We start from the raw sequence: 20,952 nt of genomic DNA, 5'->3' as shown, positions 1-20,952 counted from the left end.
CATTATCAGACTGTGTAATCGATTACCAGAGAGCTTGTGAACATATTTTTTTACTAACGATACAAAACTATCTGAATTTTGATATGTGTAATCGATTACTAGAATCTTGTAATCGATTACCAGTGAAGAGATTAAAAAAAACCTTTGCAAAGTCATGACTCTTCAGAAATATAACTGTGTAATTGATTACCAAAATTCTGTAATCGATTACTAGTGAGAAAATTTCAGAAAAGCTTTTTTGAAAAGACACATCTCTTCAAACCATTTTGAAAAGGCACAATGGGCCTATATATATGTGTGTCTGACTTTGAAAAGTAAGAGAGAGATTTAAAAAGAGAACTTAATTGTCAAATGCTCTCTAAACAGCTATTGCTCAATCACTTTCAAATCAATTGAACACAAGGGTGAGGGATTCCAAGGTGTGTTCAAAGTTTGTAAAGGATTTACAGAGATAGTGGAAAATCTCAAGTGGGTTGCTTGAGGACTAGACGTAGGCATGGGAAGTGGTCGAACCAGGATAAAGAAAGTTTGTAATTCTCTCTTCCCTTATCTCAGTTATTTTATTGCAGTTTACTTTGTCTTGCGCATTTAAAAGAACATTATTAAATTGATTGCTTCTTCTTCTTCTTTTGTATTCTGAGCCTATCATATATCATTTAAAAGGGGGTTAAAATTTGTTAGTGGGAAAATTTTGAAACTTAATTCACCCCCCTCTTAAGTTATTGAGGCCACTTGTCCAACACTTTCAAATTGCCCTAAGCATCATGCATAATATCGATTGACGACATCAGAATTCACAAGAAATTCTCCTCCTCAAATCTCAGCCAGCCTGCATCGATCAGACTTTGCACCTTATGTTTCAGGGTCATACAATGCTCAATGGAATGCCCCAGAACTCCCCCATGATAAGCACTTGTCACATTGGAGTTGTATCCTCTGGGAAATGGAGGTTGAGGAATCTTTGATGGGCTCACGACTACCATTGCATTATCGAGCAGATACGAGAGTAAGTTAGCATACGACACTGGAATTAGGGTAAATTCTACAGGCTTCTTTTCTAGAAGGTTCTTTCCCTGGTTTGTGTTTTGATTGGAATTAGGGGTGGTGTTTGGTCTTAGATGTGCAACAGGTGGATTTTGTGGCCGATTTAGGGGTGGCCTTTGTGGATGATTGGGTGTTCTTGGTTGGTAGGGTGGTGAGTAATGGGAAGGACTGATATTGGCTGAGTATTGATATTGTTGGGGAGGATATTGGTACATGGGATTTAAAGGGGCTAGTGGGAATTTGGCTATGTAGGAACGACAGTCACAACATGGGTTTCTCCCTCATTTTTATTCCCTCCACTCATCTCAGGTCTTCTATTACTAGAACTCGCAGTAGCATCATAATCAAATTTCCTTCTTCTCAGACCCACTTCAATCCTCTCGCCAGCAAAAACTAAATCTGCAAAACTTAAAGGCATGGAACCTACCATCTTCTCATAGTAAAACACTGGCAACGTGTCCACTATCATTGTTATCATCTCCTTCTCCATCATCGGGGCACTACTTGAGTTTCCAAATCTCTCCACCTTTGAGCGTATTCTTTGAAAGATTCATTGTCTTTCTTGCACATATTCTATAGTTGCATTCTATCTAGAGCCATGTCAGAGTTATACTGATACTGCCTAATGAAAACATCCATTAGGTCCTTCCAAGAATGGACTCGGGAAGGTTCCAGGTTAGTGTACCAGGTAATAGCTGCCCCAACAAGACTCTCCTGGAAGAAACACATCAACAACTTTTCATCTTTCGCATACGCCCCCATCTTCCTACAATACATTTTCAGGTGATTCTTTGGGCAAGTGGTTCCCTTGTACTTATCAAAATTTAGCACCTTGAACTTTGGAGGAATAACCACGTCGGGTACCAAGCACAACTCTGCCATGTCAACAAAGGCATAATTTCCTCCTCCTTCAATGGCGCGTAGCCTCTCCTCCATATGCTCAATCCTTTCCTTCTCAAGTACTGTGGAAGGCCTCTCTCCCCTTACAAAATGCAAGGGTTGTGATAAGGGCGATATTGAGATATTCCGGGAGCGTTCAGCACAGGAATGCCAGAAAATGCCTGCCCTTCAGTGGTATATCCTGGATAAACCCCGAACCCAGCCAGGGTGTGATCGGTCTTGGGGAACTTCACATGTTTCCCCCATGGGTTGAGAGACATATGCATGATCAGATTGGGGTTCTTAATTCTTAATGATTATGGGTAAAGAATTGCTGATATTCTCACCAGAAACATATACCACAGTGGGCGATGTATAATTAGGAGGCAACCTATATGGTGGGAAGGAATGCTTGCTCTGAACCTGAACATGATGAGGCCCGTATGCATTTTTTGTTACCTCATCTCCTTGACCTACTACATCTGAGACTGGATGATTCACTTGATTAAAACCAGTCGGGTGAATCAGGTCCATCTCAATAGAAGTACTCGCATCAACAACTATAGCAGTGTTATCCTCCATCATCTTCCTCATGTTCATCATTGCTTCCATCATTGTCGTCATCTGTTCCTTCATGGCCTCCATATCAGCCTTCATTTGTTCATGTACTTCTTCGATTTCACTTATTATTCTGGCCTTGGCACGCGTTTGGTAAGGGTGTCATAAAGTGTGATCTTTCTCTTTGGTTACAATGATTACGATTCCAATTTCAAAGAAAAAATGCAATGAGCAATGCAACCAATGTGGAAAGACAAACAAGTATGAATGCATGTGAATGATATGTTGCTGAAGTATTGTGAATTTTAAACAGGATATTCAGTAGAACATAGGGTCGAATCAACTATAATTTTCATTAAATCTCGTCAGAGTCAAAATGCAACTGAAAATAAAACATGGACACATCAACGGTTCCAAATTTTGTAAGTTATTAACTCAATCATGTGTTGGCAGTAGTCAAAGAAGCTATGTAAACTCGACCCATCTTCTGCCCCAACTTTTGCAAGTTGGTTACTTCCATACTTTGGCCTTGACTTGATAAAATCCTTTTCTTACTTCATTGTGACTTTAGCCGATGAAGAAGGGAATGCAAGGCATGAGCAACTATACGGCAAGAATATGCATAACATTCGAACGATGATAACGGAATGTATGTAATTGGCTGAACAAAAACATGCTAAATGAATATGTATGACAAAGCAATGACTTACGCAAATGCAATGCATGAATATGATAAATGATAAATGCGGGAATGATATGTCCATTATGATGCCATGAAGAGATGCATGATGCGATCAAGAAAACAAGACATGATGAGTTTGCTTTGTGTCCCTAATTCAGGAACCTAACGGATAGGATCCAAAAGTTCACTATCTAGTGACAACTCCCAAGGGTAGTTTCATGTAACCTGACCGGCCTCTAGAGATATCATCCTCTTAGGTAACAACACTGTGGCGGTAGGGACTACCAGCAACAATGCATCACCAAAAGAGGAAAACACTAGATGAGGCTTCACTGTTAGCAAGCGAGTTGGAGACCCTGCATGACCATAAATCAACCTCCATTCCCTATGGCTAACATAGACCCGGGTATAGGGCCCAATATCTCAAAGTGTGTGCAAAAAGTGAGTGTCGTGTGTGAATGAAGCAACCTAAGAATTACCCAACCCCACCTGCAAAACAACTAGAAAATTCCCAGACAGATACAAGAAGTATAGCACATGTTGTCTATCCTAGGATTTAATGGCACAACTTATTTCTAACTACAAAGGTAATAGATACAAAGATACAAGTAACAACATAGCAAAGGTTATATACAAACATGAGCGAAACAACAAATAAAGGAAATGAGTTTAAAGCTAAACTGCAAAATGAACGGTAATGGAATGAAACTTTAACAAACATAAGCATAATGCAGGGATTAAAGAGAAAGGAAAAATAAATAAATAAAAGGTCACGATAAAATTACACACTCGATCAAATGACTTAACTCTCTAACGTGTCCCTAGTGGAGTCGCAATCTATCGAACCTAACTTGCGACGAGATGGCGAAAGCAAATAAAAGAAAACACGTTCGTCTCCTAGGGAGAAAACGAGTGTGAGTCACCACCAACATTTATTTGAGGAAAACGTTAGAAAAACCAAAAAGAGGTCTGCGAATTTTGAAAAGAAGGGTTTGAGAGTTTTTTACGCATAAGGAAGGTATTAGCACCCACGCGCTCGTCACAAGGGACGACAGCCTTTAATCGAATGTGCAAAACGTGACTTCAAAATTATATATTTTCCCTTTTATTATTATTATTATTATTATTATTTTGAATTATTTTGAATTAACAAGGGGTTGCCCTTGCTCCTACGTATCCCAAGGTGCAATGAGGAATTCAAACCTACGTAGTTCTTTAAGTAAGAATGTTTAGGTGTTGAATTGATTTTATGTTTTTTGTTTAAAGATTTATTTTAATTGCAAACAAAGAGTGGTTAAGGCGTTGGACCTTGAAATGATCTCAAGTGATATTTGGGTAGAAAAGACTACATATATAACATCAAGAGGGATACCTAAGGGTACAAAGATTACACTCGATCCTTAAGAAAAACTAACCGATTGATGCGCAGGGCACAAGAGAAATGGCGAAGGAAATGATCCAAGTCGCGATTCTGTAGCGCCTCGGCTTTACTTTTCTTTTAATCCTTTTCCTTTTTTGTTTTTCCTCTATTTTCTTCAGTTCCAAAACCCCCTTAACCTCTCCCACTACATGGTTATTTATAGAAAAATCCATTTGGTGCAAGGGAAGCTCGCCCGGGCGAGCCAGTTGCTTAGGCTTCAAGGTATCAACTCGCCCAGGCGAGCTAGTTGCTTAAGGCTGAAGCTTTCCCATGGTCCGGGTGAGCCAGATGCCAGCCTGGGTGAGTTTAGGTCTAGAAAGTTCCAGAAAATGATCATTTTGTCCCTTTCCTTATGGCTTTTATTTCCAGATCTGACAATCAAACATCAACCCTGAGCGACCCCTCGGCCTTGCGCTGCAACTGGTGCCAAACACCGTAATTTGATTAACAATGATCAAAACATGATATTCGAATGATAAAAACATTATACCTTGATGAAATTAGGGTCTGACATAACCCAAATCAAGTTTGCAAACATTCACCCAAACTCACTAATTCACCTTCAAAATGTAAGTGTCAAAGTTTACTTTGTAATAATCTTAGAAGCTATTTGAACTAATTTGGTTACTCATTAGTCATTATTGAGCTACTATTTGTTTTTAGAAACATTTCCTGTTTTATTTATTGTGTTCATAAACAATTACAAAAGTGTCACATTATTTTTAGTTTATATTTTGTTTTCAAAGATTTGTACCCAAAACAATGAAAAGGTTACTTTTGTTGTTTTTGGGCTCAGTATTTCATTTGTCATATTTGCTCGAAACAACAACTATATAGTGCTTGCAAATGATGGCTAACATGATGATCATTCAGATAAGGATGTCGAGAACTCCACTACTACAGAAAAAATGGTAGATAAAGAGAACTCAATGACCTTAATTTTAGAAAATGAGAATGTTAGAGAATGAGAATAAATCATCAAAAGAATGCTTGCTTATAGTAATTTTTCACCCTCTAAGAGGAGTAGGGATTACTAAGCGGGTGATCGTCTTACAAAATACCTTCATGAAAAGCATGTTTGTGAAAATGAATGTGATGATTTCTTTAAAGATTCAAAGAGGTTTAAATGTTACATGTGACAGCCTTTACCCCGACATGAAAATGTGGAATTAATTAAATTGATTATATTCAATGAACATAAAGATTTCACGTGAGTAAAAGATTTACATCCACGTTAATAATCAAATTAAAAACTTATCAAATAAGGGTATGAAAACATCTCTGGTCCAAAACAAGACCATCCAAGGCTGGACATTCAACAAGGCAACTAAGGTCATGGCCTAGAGCCCCCAAATTTATAAGGCCCCCATTTTTTTTAATATTAGTATTATTAATATAAATTATTTTTTAAAAGCCCACAGTCCATTTTTTAGTTTTTGCAAATGAAAAGTCACTCAAGAGTGACTCAGTAAATTTCTCAGCAGCTGAGCATATAATCCCTATTGGTTACTTGTACGGTTCCAACATTAATGCAATTTAATTTTCTTTTGACAAAAAAATGTCATTTTTTAATCAACCTCTTTGTTTCCTCTCTAGTCTTTCTCATTCTCTCTATTCTCAGTTCTCTACTACTACATTGAAGCAATTATTTAACTTTTCAACTTTCATATAATCATATTCTAATTTGTGAATTGGTATACCCCACACCAAGTGACCAACTCCAATACTCCATCTCCAAGTGACAGGAAGAGCCGAAGAGGATACTCACAAACGTTGCTAGCATCTCAAATTCTGAATAGGTTTGATCATTTCACTCATTTGCTTTGCATTTTAATTTATAAAGCAATTGATTGAATATAAATTAAATTGAATGAACATTTACAAATTACAATTGTTACATCTCATTTTTTTGTTGTTGTTTATCATTGTAGGTGCAAGCAAAGTCATTGTCACTACGATTTGGATTTTGGATACTCGTAGATATGACGGTGCATAGTCATAGCTTAAAGAAATTTTCATTCACATATTTAATTTTTCACTTTTCAGGTTTTATTGTTTCATTATTATCTTCTTTTAATTTTAAAATAATTTTGCTTGTTATTTTTATTTTAGTCTATTAGTAGAATATGTCAAATAGAAAGTATGCATCAGGTTTTAAGAAATAAAAAAATAGAAGAATTTAAAAATTGATCTTCATAAATTTGTTACTATTCATAAAAAGGATGTTACAACTAGTTCAACACATACAAATATGGCAGAAAATTCTCATCTAGAAATTTCAAATAATATTAATACGGTAAAGCAAAATACTGATAATAAAAACATTCAAGAGGTAGAAAATCTTAACAATATGAATAGTCCTAATCCTAGTCAAGAACAAGAGGATAATGAAAAATTATAAGAAGATAGTTTAGAAACAAATAAGGAGCTCAATAGTACATCAAAAGAAGTTTCTGAAAATATTTATGATCCAAGACAATGGACAAATATTGATGAAAACTTTAGAGATTTAATTGTTGACAATGGTCCAATTAGATATAATGATATGCAGTATCCAAAAGATGAAAATAATAGACATTTTTCTTCATTTTACTACCAAAAAGTAATGCCAAATGGAGAAAAATATGATCGAAGATGACTAGTGTATTCAAAGGATTTAGATAAAGTGTATTGTTTTTGCTATAAGTTGTTTTGCTCAAAAAGTAGTGTTTGTATTGCTAATCAATTAGTTAATGAAGGTACTAGAGATTGGAAAAATATTGGTTCCAAGCTTAAGAGTCACAAAACAAGTTATGAACATGTAACTAATATGGATAAATGGATCGAATTATAAACAAGATTGAGAAAGAAAAACATAATTGATAAGGAGATCCAAGAACAAATTAACAAGGAGAAGGAACATTGGGAGAAGGTTTTGGTAAGGATTATAACTATAATTAAATATATTTCCAAAAACAACTTAGCTTTTCATGGGACAAATGAAAAAATATACCAAAAAGGCAATGGAAACTTTTTGAGCTTGATTGAGTTGTTAGCGAAATTTGATCCAGTTATGCAAGAGCATGTTAAGCGTATAAAAAATGGTAACCTTCATAATCATTACTTGTAAGATTATACACAATGAACGTATAGAACTGTTAGCTTCTCAAATAAAAAAAAGTTAAATATGCAAAATATTTTTCTATCATTCTTGATTGTACTCCAGATGTAAGCCATTAGGAGCAAATAACTCTTATTTTGAGGTGCGTTGATACTTTCAGTGGTCCCATCAAAATAGAAGAATACTTTTTAGAGTTTTTACAATTTAATGACACAATAGGAAAAGGTCTTTTTGAGGAACTTACTCAGTTATTAAAAAAATATGATCTTGATATTAATGATATAAAGGGGAAGGGTATGATAACGGGTCTAATATGAAAGGTAAAAATCAAGGAGTACAAAAGAAATTGTTAGACATAAACCCTAGATCATATTATACTCCATGCGTTGTCATAATTTGAATTTAGTTCTAGGTGATATGGCCAATTCACGTACAAGAGTTGTTTTTTTTGGAGTTTTGCAACGCATTTATTCTTTGTTTGTTTCTTCAACCAAACAGTGGAAAATCTTACAAGAAAATGTATCTAAGTTTTCAGTTAAATCACTATTTCAAACTAGATAGGAATGTAGAATTGAAAGTGTCAAAGCCATAAAGTTTCAAGCACCAAAAATAAGGGACACATTTGTTCAGTTAAATCATTCTTTATCTTATGATCATTTAGTGAAGATCCTAAGATAAAGAGTGAAGCCATATGTTTAGCAACTTATGAGATGGAGAATTTTGAATTTTTATTGGGAATGAATATTTGGTATGCTATACTTTTTTGTTGTGAATTCTGTAAGTAAGATTATGCAATCTAAAGATATGCATATAGATGTTGTTATAGATCACTTAAGAGGCCTTATAACTTATTTGAAAAATTATAGGGAAAATGGTTTTGCATCTGCATTAGAATCCACCAAAGAAATGACTATTGAAATGGATATAGAGCCCAAGTTCAATGAAAAACATAAGATTCATAGGAAAAAATATTTTGATGACATTATTAGTAATGAGATAGCTCATTCTGCTGAAGATTCTTTTCGTGTTGATTATTTTTTGTATATATTAGATCAATCTATTTCTTCTATTGAGAGTCGATTTGAACAATTTTTAGAATATGAAAACATGTTTGGATTTTTATTTGATTCAAATAAATTTAAAACTTTGAGTGTAGATGAATTGAAAATATATTACATCAATCTTGAAAAGATTGAGTTTTGAGGACCATTCTAGCATTGATGGTTTTGATTTGTTTTTAGAATTAAAGTTATTGAAAGAAGTTCTAACAAATGAAATTAACACACCATTAAAAATAATGAACTATATAAAAAGGTTAGGTTCTTTTCCAAATACATACATTGCTTATAGGATACTATTAACATTACTTGTAATTGTTGCGACCACTGAAAGAAGCTTTTCAAAATTAAAATTGATTAAATCATATTTGAGATCAACCATGCTATAAGATAGATTGAATGAATTAGCCATGTTATCTATTGAGAGTGAGATGCTAGAGTTACTTGATTATAAAACTTTAATAAATAATTTTGTAGCTTAAAAAGTTAGAAAAATAACATAAAAATTATTAGTCTATATTAACATTATAACATAGGCCCCTGTCTTAATTTTCTCCTAAGGCCCTGAAATTCCTAGATATGGCCTTGAGGCCATCCAATTTTTACAAAAAGGAAATAAGTTAAGCACAAGAATAACATAAAGTAACATGTTCAGAACATTATGCAAATAATATAAAAACTCATGTCTCAATACCACATCCTATCAGAGCGTTATGTCCCAACGTCCTCTAGCATGAGGTTCTTTAAAGTCGTCCACCTAACCATCTGCTCCCACAAACACAAGGTTCGAGATCATCATAGAATTCAAACATAAAAAACACATACGGAGTGAGTTATCACATTCCTAAACAGGTAGAGATAAACGAAAGCACATATATGTAATATAAGTATAACAAACTCAATTTAGCACAATTCACTTCATGTTACCACTCATTGCGTAACATCACTTTGTCCCAATGATTTAATCACAAAATCACATTCCACACCTTCACATTAATCACGTGTTCAGAACAACACATCTCAAGTACAACTCAACATCTCGCACTCACACAATTCATTACCCACCATCACGTAACAACTTACAATGATCATTACATAGACGTTACGCAACAAATACACTAAGACCCAATCCTATATGCAATGTGGTACCATGTCAGTGAAAAATATCATCGAGCGCTTAGGAGTACATGACAAGACAAACCACACATTGATAAGTTAGGTCACTCTCACTAGGTAAAATCATAGGGAGACCGGTCAGAGTCACACTGTTTTACGAGAATGCTCCAATCATGTGGGATCGACACATGCTTAAAGGAGTACTCAAACCGAGTGTATTTACCCCCAAGGCCTAGACTCCAAAGAGTTTGTCGGGGTCTCTCCCTCCTGATTCAGGTCCAACCCATAAAACATTTTAGCACCCAGACTTTATCTATGAACTATACAAATCACACGACTCCTCAATTATTCTCAAAATAATTTTAACTCGTCACGCCTCAAAGTGATTCAACTCGTTGGGTTCCTATAGTGGATCCCATCATAATACTCATTGTGTATTAACTCGTCGCCCTTAAAGGGTCTTATAGTTGTGTGATTGTACCGTTCATAACTCACAACTCAATGCTCACAACATCTCAATACACATGTGATATCTCAATTTAACACATACTCAACTTATCACACACACCCAATCTCAATCACAATGTTATAATCCCAAAGCAACATGTTATCACACCTCATGAATCATATACACATCACACACTATTAATATATACATGACACAAACAAAGACATTACCTATGAACTATGTAATACACCCAACTACTTAATTATTTTCAAACTCATTTTAACTCGTCACACCTTGAAGTGATTCAACTTGTCGGGTTCCCACAGTGGATCCTATCACAATACTCATCGCACATTAACTTGTCTCCCTTAAAGGATCTTACAGTTGTGTGATTATACAATTCATAGCTCACAACTCAATACATACAATATATCAATACACATGTATCTCACAATTCATCACATATTCAATTTATCACTTACGCACAATCTTAATCACAATTTCATGATCCCAATATAACAATTTATCACGATAATCTAGTAAATCTTATCCAAAACACAAACAAATTATACAAAAATGTTTCTCACAACATGGGGAGTGAAATCCCTCAAACAATTTCACATAATCATATCAAAATCAAAGGAATCAAAAACACAAAAAAAAAATACTAAGAGCACCCAATTTTATCAACCAATTTGCATTAGGACATTAATTGGTCAGTCAAACATAACAATCTCGTGATTATAATCATAAACATCCCAATATAAACCCTAATTTTATCCTCTAAGGATGTCTACACATGTTCATTCTAACCCAAATTGCGATAAACTCATCCCTTACCTCTAAGCGGGCTCACATGTGTAGTTTGCCAGCAATAGCGGCGTCTCTTGTGGTTCCCTAAAATTCCTCAAGCTTTTCTTCTTGTTGCTCTGCTAGGATTTCCAAGCATTAGAGAGAAGGAGAGGGGATTGAAGCCTCAATTTCATTGTCTCCATGTGAGGGACATTTCTCTCTCTACAGACATTATTTTGCAAATTTCAACGGTGGAAATATGGAAAAATGAGTTCTGAAGGTGGTGTCCAAATTTCACGATGATTCAATGGTTAACGAGTTTGGTAGTTTTACTGGGACATGTTTGGGTGTATGGAGGGAAAATATAGGGTTTTGGAAGAGAAAGAAGGAAAAACGAATTTAAGAGGAAGAGAGAGCGTATGGACGTAACTTAAATGTAAAAACTAACCTAATATGTCTCTATTTATAGCTAGGATACTCTCAACTTATTATTTACTCTATTTTTCTTTATTTTAGTATTTTATAAAAAAAGAACTATATTTTACTCTTTCATTGAATAAATAACCAATTAAAACATCCTTTATTTTTTAAAACATCATTTTACTCTATTTATTTTCTAATACTATGAAACCCTTATTTTAATTAACAAAAAATCTTTTCTCTCATTTATTTAATTTCTTAAAACTCTATTAATTTTTAAATAAAAATTTTTATATTTATTTTACGAAAAACGGGATGTTATATTATACATGTACACGTTTTGAGTCTAAGAAAGAAAATTCAGTTTCTCAACTCAAGCATAAAGTGTCAGCACATTTAACGTGAAGCATTCTTCTAGTTTTTGAGCAAGGAGAACATCATGCGGAAACACAATTCAGCAGCCATATTGAAGTCTTTCTTGATGAATCAAGTATTCCTTTTAACGATACTTTGATGCCTCAACATCTATGAAGCAGGGACACCTCTTTTGTTCAAAATGTTATCGTATTGGACATGTTTTTGACACCAACACACTCAAACACTTGTTTGACACTTGTCAACACTTCTTATTATGTGTATGATTCAAAAAATATTTTTGTTAGCTTGAACACTTAAGTTGTCACCTTTATATAACTAATACACTTGAAAAAACATATAAGGTTGGTTTCAAAAGATGAATAAATCATTAATTTAGATATTTTATTATATGTTACTCGTATTTTATTTAATTAAAATCTTTGTTTGTGTAAGCGGTGTTCTAGTGTCCTATATTTTAAATATTAGTCGTGTCATGTTTGATGTCGATGTCACAGTGCTTCATAGCTCAACATACATTTGGAGGTGAAAATTCTCAGCAACTACAGGTTGAGTCAATTCCACATATTGCACTTGCGGATGGAATCCAACATAAGATTTCTGGAAGTATACTCCGGTCTAAACACGAAACAGATCTATAACTTGAAGATTGAATGCTCACAGCAGCAAAATGGTAGTGTTAAAGCTCCAGATCATACTGGGAATGGTTGTGGGGTAGAGGTATCAGGTGATTGTGATTTTGTGTATCAAGGTGAAAAGATTAACCTTGAAATGAAAAAGCAGGCAGAACAAGATCTTTGTTTGAAGTATAATGAAGGAAATCAATTACTGATTTATGATGCAAATGTGTGATAATTACCTTGTGGTAAGGACTAATACTATTTTGGCCATTCTAATTTGATTGGTTATTTTGACTTACAGCAAACCCCAAGCAAGCCTAGTGTTTCCCGGTATATAATTAGTTAATAATTTTCATTTGAGTAATGTTTTTTTAAAATTCACCGTCAGATTAAAAGTTTTTTTCATATAGATCATGCATATAAAATTTCATATTAATTAAAAATTATTTCTTATCTCATTGATACAGATAAAAATTAACGTAATATATATCTTACAAAATATACTAAAGTATGGATCATTTAATTAACTTCTTGTTACCGTTTAATTTTAATAAAATTTCACATAAATAATCTTAAAAATATATAAATATAATTTAATAGTAGGATCGCTAAAAATCACATTTTATGCCAAAAATTATAAAATGATATAATAATTATTTAGATTATATCGATATAATTTAAATCCTTCTTTATATATATATATATATATATATATCCAAAAGATCTCACACTTCCAAATGAGTCTCCTTTTATGAAATTTATATATTTTGGTGGATAGCTTTTGAGATAAAAAAAAAAATTGTTCACTTAGTTGAATATTTTATTAATATAAATCTCAAAAGCTTTTTATTAATGAAATATTCGGCTAAGTGAACACACACTCAAGCTTTTTATCTCAAAAACGTTCAACTAAAATGTATAAATGTCATCAACGGACTCTCTGAGTGACATTTGAGAGTGCCAGATCTTTTGGGCTTTATGAAAAGATAAACATCCCATTTCAAAAGCTATGGTCCAGCCAATTCCAGATTTGATAATGGGATCTGCATTATACATTACATAAGAGATTTATCTTAATTAGATAACAAGAAAGTTGCAAGATGTGCCAAGAAAAGAGAGAATCATGGAAGTTGTGACTTACATGCCATTTTCTGATAAGGTTGATTAGCTCTGACCATCTGACTGCCAATGATAACGTTGGTTTATCTGACCATTTAAAATCAATTATTGGTGCAAATTTTCACAAAAAAAATGGTCGCTTGTATAAGTTTGTAGTGAAATCTTAATTGTATATCTCTTCATATGTTTTATACAGGTGATTCATGTAATCACAAGTGTATATATTTCCTCTATTTTATTTCAATCTTTTCCTCCTCGGATCATCTATTACCGGTTTGTCTTGTAATAACCCTAAGTATAATTATGTCATACGTACGGTTGCAATAGCTTCATTCATTGTCATATCTAAATTTGTCAGCAATGTTTTATTTTTGTTTTAAGTGACCATTTTTCGAGGCTTAAATGATAAGAATGTTATTCTCAGATGACATAACCATTAGCCAGGAGGCATATAGATTAGAGAGGCAAAGCATGGGATAAAGGTGAACAACTCTGGGTCTCGAGAATCAGGTTGTGTATAGCAGGAAAACATGTGAAATGTAGCTCGTGAAATTGGAAAATGTTGAGGTGGATCTTTCTTGTAATTTGTCCGTTCGAGGACAAATTCAGCTAATGTATAGAATCCAAGGACGAGTGTCAGTGTTCATTCAAAGCACTCACAGTTACTTGGAAAAAAAACTGCGATTTATACTTTAGTCACTGCCTAACATTTAATAACCTTTTGCTATCTTCCTCATCGAGGATCTAAACAGTAAAATTCTTTGTTAAAAGTGTAAAACAATGATAAATTAATCAATGTGAAAAATAAAAATTTAATTCACAAATATGAAAAAAATTTAATAAATTAATTATATTATTAAATTTATGAGATTATTTTATTATATATTAAATTATAATATTTAATGATCAATTTTAATAATAAATTATATTTTTTTTAATAATTAATTTAACATTAAATTATGTTTAGAAATCGATTAATTATTCATCGAATTATCTATAAAATTAATTTATCTTACTTTTACACAAGTACTAATAAATTTAAAATTTTTATTTTTCAATAATCAATTTGTCATTACAACTCACACCTTAACGGACAAATTTAATTATTTACCTACAAATAAAAAACCCCTTATCTTTTAACATTTCTATTAATTAATATTTTTGGACATGAGAAACGAAATAAACTTGTGTATTTTACAATTCAAGATGATTAGTGTTTTGTAGAGTATGCCATGTGAACTTTAAGATGACGCTTAAGACGAAGCACCGTTAAAACTACGTCAGCTATCATTTTCAAAATCATAGGTTGACTAAGCTGTAATTAAACAATCGTTAATTAATCATACTAAGAATGACCAAATTTTCTTTGTCTTTATTTAACCAAAGCAATGCTGAAATAGGCTCTTTTTTTTTTCCTGGAATGCTGAAATAGGCTTGAATAATCGTGGGTATGTCATAGCAATCCATTACCCGTGACTTCCAGAAGCAAAACAGATATCCAAAATAACTAGGTTGCTCAATTAAAAAGCGCCTAGACCTTAATTTCAAGAACCCTGTTTTCGTGAAAGAAGTTATTCAAAAGTTTATCTTTTTCCAGTTTTTCAGTTTGACTATATCCTTTGTGAAACAAGTTATCTTATGTTTAGATTTAGACAACAAAAGTGTATACTTATCTACCACATGTTAAGACCATGCAATCTCATATTTCCAATAATCAACACGTGTAATATGCAAAGTTCACAACAACAAAAGAATTCATTCAGCCCAGACAAAAATACTCTTGGTTAAAAAAAAATTAAAAAAAGTTTTAATTCCCTTGAACTTAGGATTATTTCTTATTCTTTCAAATTAAAATTTATTTTTAAGTCTTCAAATTTTCCCTTGAACTTAGGATTATTTCATAGTCTTTCAAATTAAAATTTATTTTTTAAGTCTTCAAATTTATAAAATACTTTTTTAATCTCTCTTATCCCATTTTTTATAGTTTAAATATATAATTTGTGACAATTTTTCTACTATAGGAGAGACTAAATAAAATATTTCATAAATTTAACGACTAAAAAATGTAAGTTTTAGTTTTGGGACTAAAGACTCTCAAACATGAATAATGTGAAATATATTTAAGAAAAAAAATTAGAATTTAAAGTAATATTTTCTTTTAATAAGGTTGTTCTAACTTAATTAAATGTGTCAGAGGTTGGATCCTAACTACATTAAATATTCAGAAAAAAGAACTTTGTCGCTTACAATGTTATACCCATCCAGCGATCAAGATTACTTTCAATTTGAAACAATATTTGCCTTCACTAAGTAACGGTCACATGGCCACTTCTCCAAACGTGACAACATTTAACACCAAACTCCACTCTTGCGCCTACAAATCCCGCTCCATTCCTCCCACATCATGCATCAATTCCACCACCTTGCATTGCTCAATTCCCATCATGGAAGGTTGCAAAATGTCTCCACAAAAGCCATGGAAGAAAGGGCCAACAAGGGGCAAAGGTGGCCCTCAAAACTCTTCATGTGAGTATAGAGGTGTTAGGCAGAGAACATGGGGAAAATGGGTGGCTGAGATAAGAGAGCCAAAAAAGAGAACAAGGCTTTGGCTTGGCTCTTTTGCCACAGCAGAAGAAGCTGCCTTGGCCTATGATGAGGCTGCAAGGAGACTCTACGGCCCTGATGCTTACCTTAACCTCCCCAACGTGATGATGATGCAAAAAATTCAACCAACAGCAAGCTTCACAAATTCCACCATCACCACCACAAAATCTCACAAGTACTTCAATTGGTTCCCTTCCAAGAACTTCATTTCAATGTTTCCCTCAAGTGGTGGATTGCTCAACCTCAATGCTCAACCTAGTGTCCATGTCATCCACCAGAGGCTGCAAGAGCTCAAGCAAAATGGGGTGGTTGCAACAAGTCAAAATCAATCATCACCGCATGCTAGTTCATTATCCACTCATCCAAAGGTTGTGGTGGAACTTGAAAACTTAGACATCCAAAACCATGCAGAAACTCTTGTTCCTCCACTGCAAGAGGGTAATTCTCAAGTTTCATCACAGAAAACTATTATTGGTGGTGATTTTGAGAAGCCCCAGATAGACCTACTTGAGTTTCTTCAGCAGATGGGAATACTAAAGGAGGAAAGAGAGGAAGAAAAAACTGATAGCTCAGGAAGTTCAACAACAGTGTCTGAAGCAGTATCAAGAGATGATCAGAGTGAACAACAACCTGGAGTGTTTTCTGATGATATGAGTAGTGTTAACTGGGAGGAATTGATGGAGATGCATGAGCATGACCGTGGAGTTGTAGATAATTATCATGCATTAGAAGAAATCCAGTTTGAAGCATATGACATAAACGAGGACCTTACTTTCTCCACTTCCATTTGGAACTATTAAGAAAATTATATATGGTTGAAATTGAAACTAGTTAGGTGCTGAGTAGATCAAGTGATCAACCAATTCTACCAATATAATCAGAGGGTGCATGTTGGACCTTTGATTTACTACTCTATTATAGTTTGTGTTTTCAGCTAAAGTTTTCATTCTGTTTTTTGGCAGCTAGCAATGTATTAGAGGGAAAGTAGCTTAGTATAAAAAACTACCTAAGTGAGACAAAGAGCTTATTTTACTCATTATGTGGCACTGATAGAGAATAGAGATATATTACATGATACATCATTCTCCATGTAAAAAAATTTGACATATTATCAACATTTTGGTGACTTTAATTTGAAAGGTGTAGTTCTTGTTGGAAGTGCACGTTACGTTCAAGTTCCACGTTCTTTTTATATTTTATTATTTTGAAAATTTTAATTATTTTTGAATCTGATCCATTTTCCATCCACATTCAACCCATATCTTTGCAAATATATTTGCAACCACCTCCACCTTCAGTAACAAATCACGTACTCATCCTTTATCTCACACGTACTGGTAACTTCCTAGTTCTGATAACAAGTTGAGCTCTGTGATCGACAGACTCTATAAATAGGATGAGGTGCTCTCAGTTTTGTATCACCAAACTCACTTCTCTATTCAAAAAAATACATCATCTATTCAGAGTGAGTAAGGGTCTAAAGAACAAAACTGTCTTTCAGGTTCGTGTGTGCGCCGCTTTGCGTTCAATTTGCAATGGCTGGAGGTACGCTTGTAATATTTTTAATTTCTGCTGTTTGATTTGAATATGCCATTTAAATTGATTTGCATGTTTAGATCAGTATATGCGTATTTTTACATTTGGTATCAGAGCCTATTTGTACCTCTGTCTTGCTTATTGAGTCGTTCCTATGCGGAGTTTATTTTCTGAGTACATGGGTGTTGTGTTTTAGACCTCCTTAATTCAAAATAACATCAAAATTAGGAATGATATAAGTTTTCTAATTTTTCTATGATTTAAAACATATTTTTGGGTGTCTAAAATGCATATAATGGTGTGGGTTTTTCGAAATCGAGGTAATAATCATTGTTTTTATGACCCGCCGCTAGAGGTTGAAGACGAAGTTTTGCGGATTTTGTTAACTGTCTTGGAATTGTTAATCTACATTTTAAACTAACAATATTAAACAAAATGTGACTTAATCAAGTGGTAGATGTGGTTTATATTACCTCTTTGTTGTGGGTTCGAATCTTAGTGGAAGCTTTTTCTTTCTTGTTTTCGTTTTTAATTGATTAAAATGAACGCATAAATGAAACAAAAACACCTTGGGCTTGCCTTGAACCCTTGCCATGCAGCATGAAAGGACTCCCTTTGCTGCTAAGCTACTACAATTTAATTGTTTATTAAGTGCAATTCATGTGTATTTATAACTTCTGAAGGATAAATCATTTATGCACAAACTGTTTAAAATTGTGTGTATCTAAGTTATGCTGAACATGCAATATTATGTTAAATACTGATATGCATTGGATTTAATCTTTTAAAGTTTATTACATGTTGAATGGATATACGTACAATGTTATTTTGAATTGGTATACATGTAATTTTTTACGATTCAATATTGAGCATATTTGCATTATTAAGTATGTTTATGCAAAAAAATTATTTTTGAATGTTAAGTGATTAATATAATTTTATTAAATTAGAGAATAGCCACAACATCTTTAATTAAGTAAAATTATATGCTAAATTTATAATCACATTAGAAATATTAATTGTGATTAATCATATGTAATGTGATGAAATCTACCCACAGGAATTTCGTTGTATTTGTATGATTAATTAGGATAAAATATTAAATTATATTTCTTAATTTACCCACAGGAATTAAGGAAAATAACATGATTTAATAGTTTTATCATAAAGTTGCATGATGAATCTAATTGAATAGGACTTTAGCCCACAGGCAAGTTTTGTGTCACTAGATTCATATATTGAGACATGATTTGCATTGGCAAAACATGGCATTTGTTTAGTCTCAAATTTTCTTAATGAGCATGTGTGTTTATTTGCAGTTTCACAATCTATGAATATTTCTTGTGACCTTCCAATTTTGAAAAGTGATAATTATAAGGTTTGGAAGGAAAGAGTTCTCCTTCATTTGGGTTGGATGGATATTGACTATGCTATAAGGAAGGATGAGCCACTGGCTATTACTGAAACTAGCGAACCTGATGCTGTTGATCTTTATGAAAAGTGGGAGAGATCTAATCGCCTCTCCGTTATGTTCATAAAAACTAACATATCCGCTAGTATCCGGGGTTCAGTTGACCAGCATGATAAGGTCAGAGATTTGTTGAAAGCCATTGATGAACAGTTTACGACCTCGGAGAAGTCGCTTGCTAGCACACTCATTATGCAATTCTCTTCCATTAAGCTTACTGGAACGAGAGGTGTGCGTGAACATATCATGCGCTTAAGGGACATAGTGGCTCAGTTGAAAACCCTGGAAGTTACCATGTATGAATCCTTCCTGGTACATTTCATTTTGTGCACCCTACCTCAACAGTATACACCCTTCAAAATCTCCTACAACACACATAAGGATAAATGATCTATTAATGAATTGATGACCATGTGTGTTCAAGAAGAGGAGAGATTGATAATGGAAGAGGGTGAGAAGGTAAATTTGACTACTTCTACTTCTGGAAAGGAAAGGAAGAAGTCTGTAGGCACCAATAAAGGAAAGATTCCGACTCAACCAACAATTAAAAAGGAGTCAAAGTGTTTCTTCTGTAAAAAGAAAGGACACATGAAGAAGGACTGCCCCAAATTTAAAAGTTGGTTTGAGAAGAAAGGTACACCATTGACTTTCGTTTGTTATGAATCTAATATGATTAATGTGAATCATAATACATGGTGGATTGACTCTAGTTCTACAATCCATGTTTCTAATACCTTGCAGGGTATGGAAAGCCTAAGGAAGCCAGTGGGAAGTGAGCAGTGCATCTACTCAGGGAGTAGGATGAGCTCACATGTAGAGGCCATTGGAACGCGCATCTTAGTTTTAAGTAGTGGCTTTAAATTACATTTGGAGAAAGTTTTTTATGTTCCTAGTTTTTGTAAAAACTTAATTTCTGTTTCTAAACTTGCACCTTTGGGATTTTATTTTAATTTTACAGACTTTGGTTTTAATTTACTAAATAAATCTGAAATTATTGGTTGTGGTCAATTGGTTGATGGTCTTTATTCGATTGAATTGAAAAACGATGCTACTTCTATGCACGTTTCTGTTGGGTTAAAACGATGTATTGTGAATGAAGAATCCTCTATGTTGTGGCACCGGAGATTAGGACATATCTCTATTGAGAGAATCAAGCGATTAGTAAATGAAGGAGTACTTAGTACTTTGGATTTCGCTGATTTTGAGACTTGTGTAGATTGCATTAAGGGTAAGCAAACTAACAAGTCTAAAAAGGGTGCAAAGAGGAGTTCTAATTTATTAGAAATCATACATACAGACATATGTTGTCCAGACATGGATGCAAATAGTCCGAAATACTTCATAACCTTTATAGATGATTATTCACGATATATGTATCTCTACTTACTTCATTCACGATATATGTATCTCTACACAGAGGATGGACAAGCACCAGGTTCATTTGCGAAATTTCTTCAAGAACATGGGATTGTTGCCCAATACACTATGCCTGGTTCTCCGGATCAGAATGGTGTGGCAGAACGAAGAAATCGAACCTTTTTAGACATGGTGAGAAGCATGAGGAGTAATATAAAGCTTCCTCAATTTTTATGGATTGATGCTCTTAAGACGGCTGCGTATATATTAAAACGAGTTCCAACCAAGGCTGTCTCAAAGACACCTTTTGAGTTATTCAAGGGTTGGAAACCAAGTTTGCGACATATACACGTTTGG

The 20,952-nt window shown here is 33.7% G+C and overlaps 1 protein-coding gene across 1 annotated transcript; it reads left to right on the top strand.

Annotated features, from left to right (window-relative positions):
• The first annotated feature begins 15,913 nt into the window (after positions 1–15,913).
• Positions 15,914–17,367, top strand: LOC100808719 (dehydration-responsive element-binding protein 2F). The gene has a single exon (XM_003535116.5). It carries the CDS (start codon positions 15,953–15,955, stop codon positions 17,033–17,035), a length of 1,083 nt encoding a protein of 360 aa, XP_003535164.2. The 5' UTR covers positions 15,914–15,952; the 3' UTR covers positions 17,036–17,367.
• Positions 17,368–20,952: the final 3,585 nt, after the last annotated feature.

The sequence above is a fragment of the Glycine max genome, chromosome 10 (assembly GCF_000004515.6).
Source record: "Glycine max cultivar Williams 82 chromosome 10, Glycine_max_v4.0, whole genome shotgun sequence".
In the NCBI taxonomy this organism is placed as follows: domain Eukaryota; kingdom Viridiplantae; phylum Streptophyta; class Magnoliopsida; order Fabales; family Fabaceae; genus Glycine; species Glycine max.
Note: the sequence above shows the minus strand (reverse complement) of the source record. Positions and strands in the feature narration are given on the sequence as shown.

What these genes read in the sequence shown, in the direction of transcription:
- LOC100808719 (XM_003535116.5), top strand. Translation starts at nt 15,953, where the DNA reads ATGGCCACTTCTCCAAACGTGACAACATTTAACACCAAACTCCACTCT.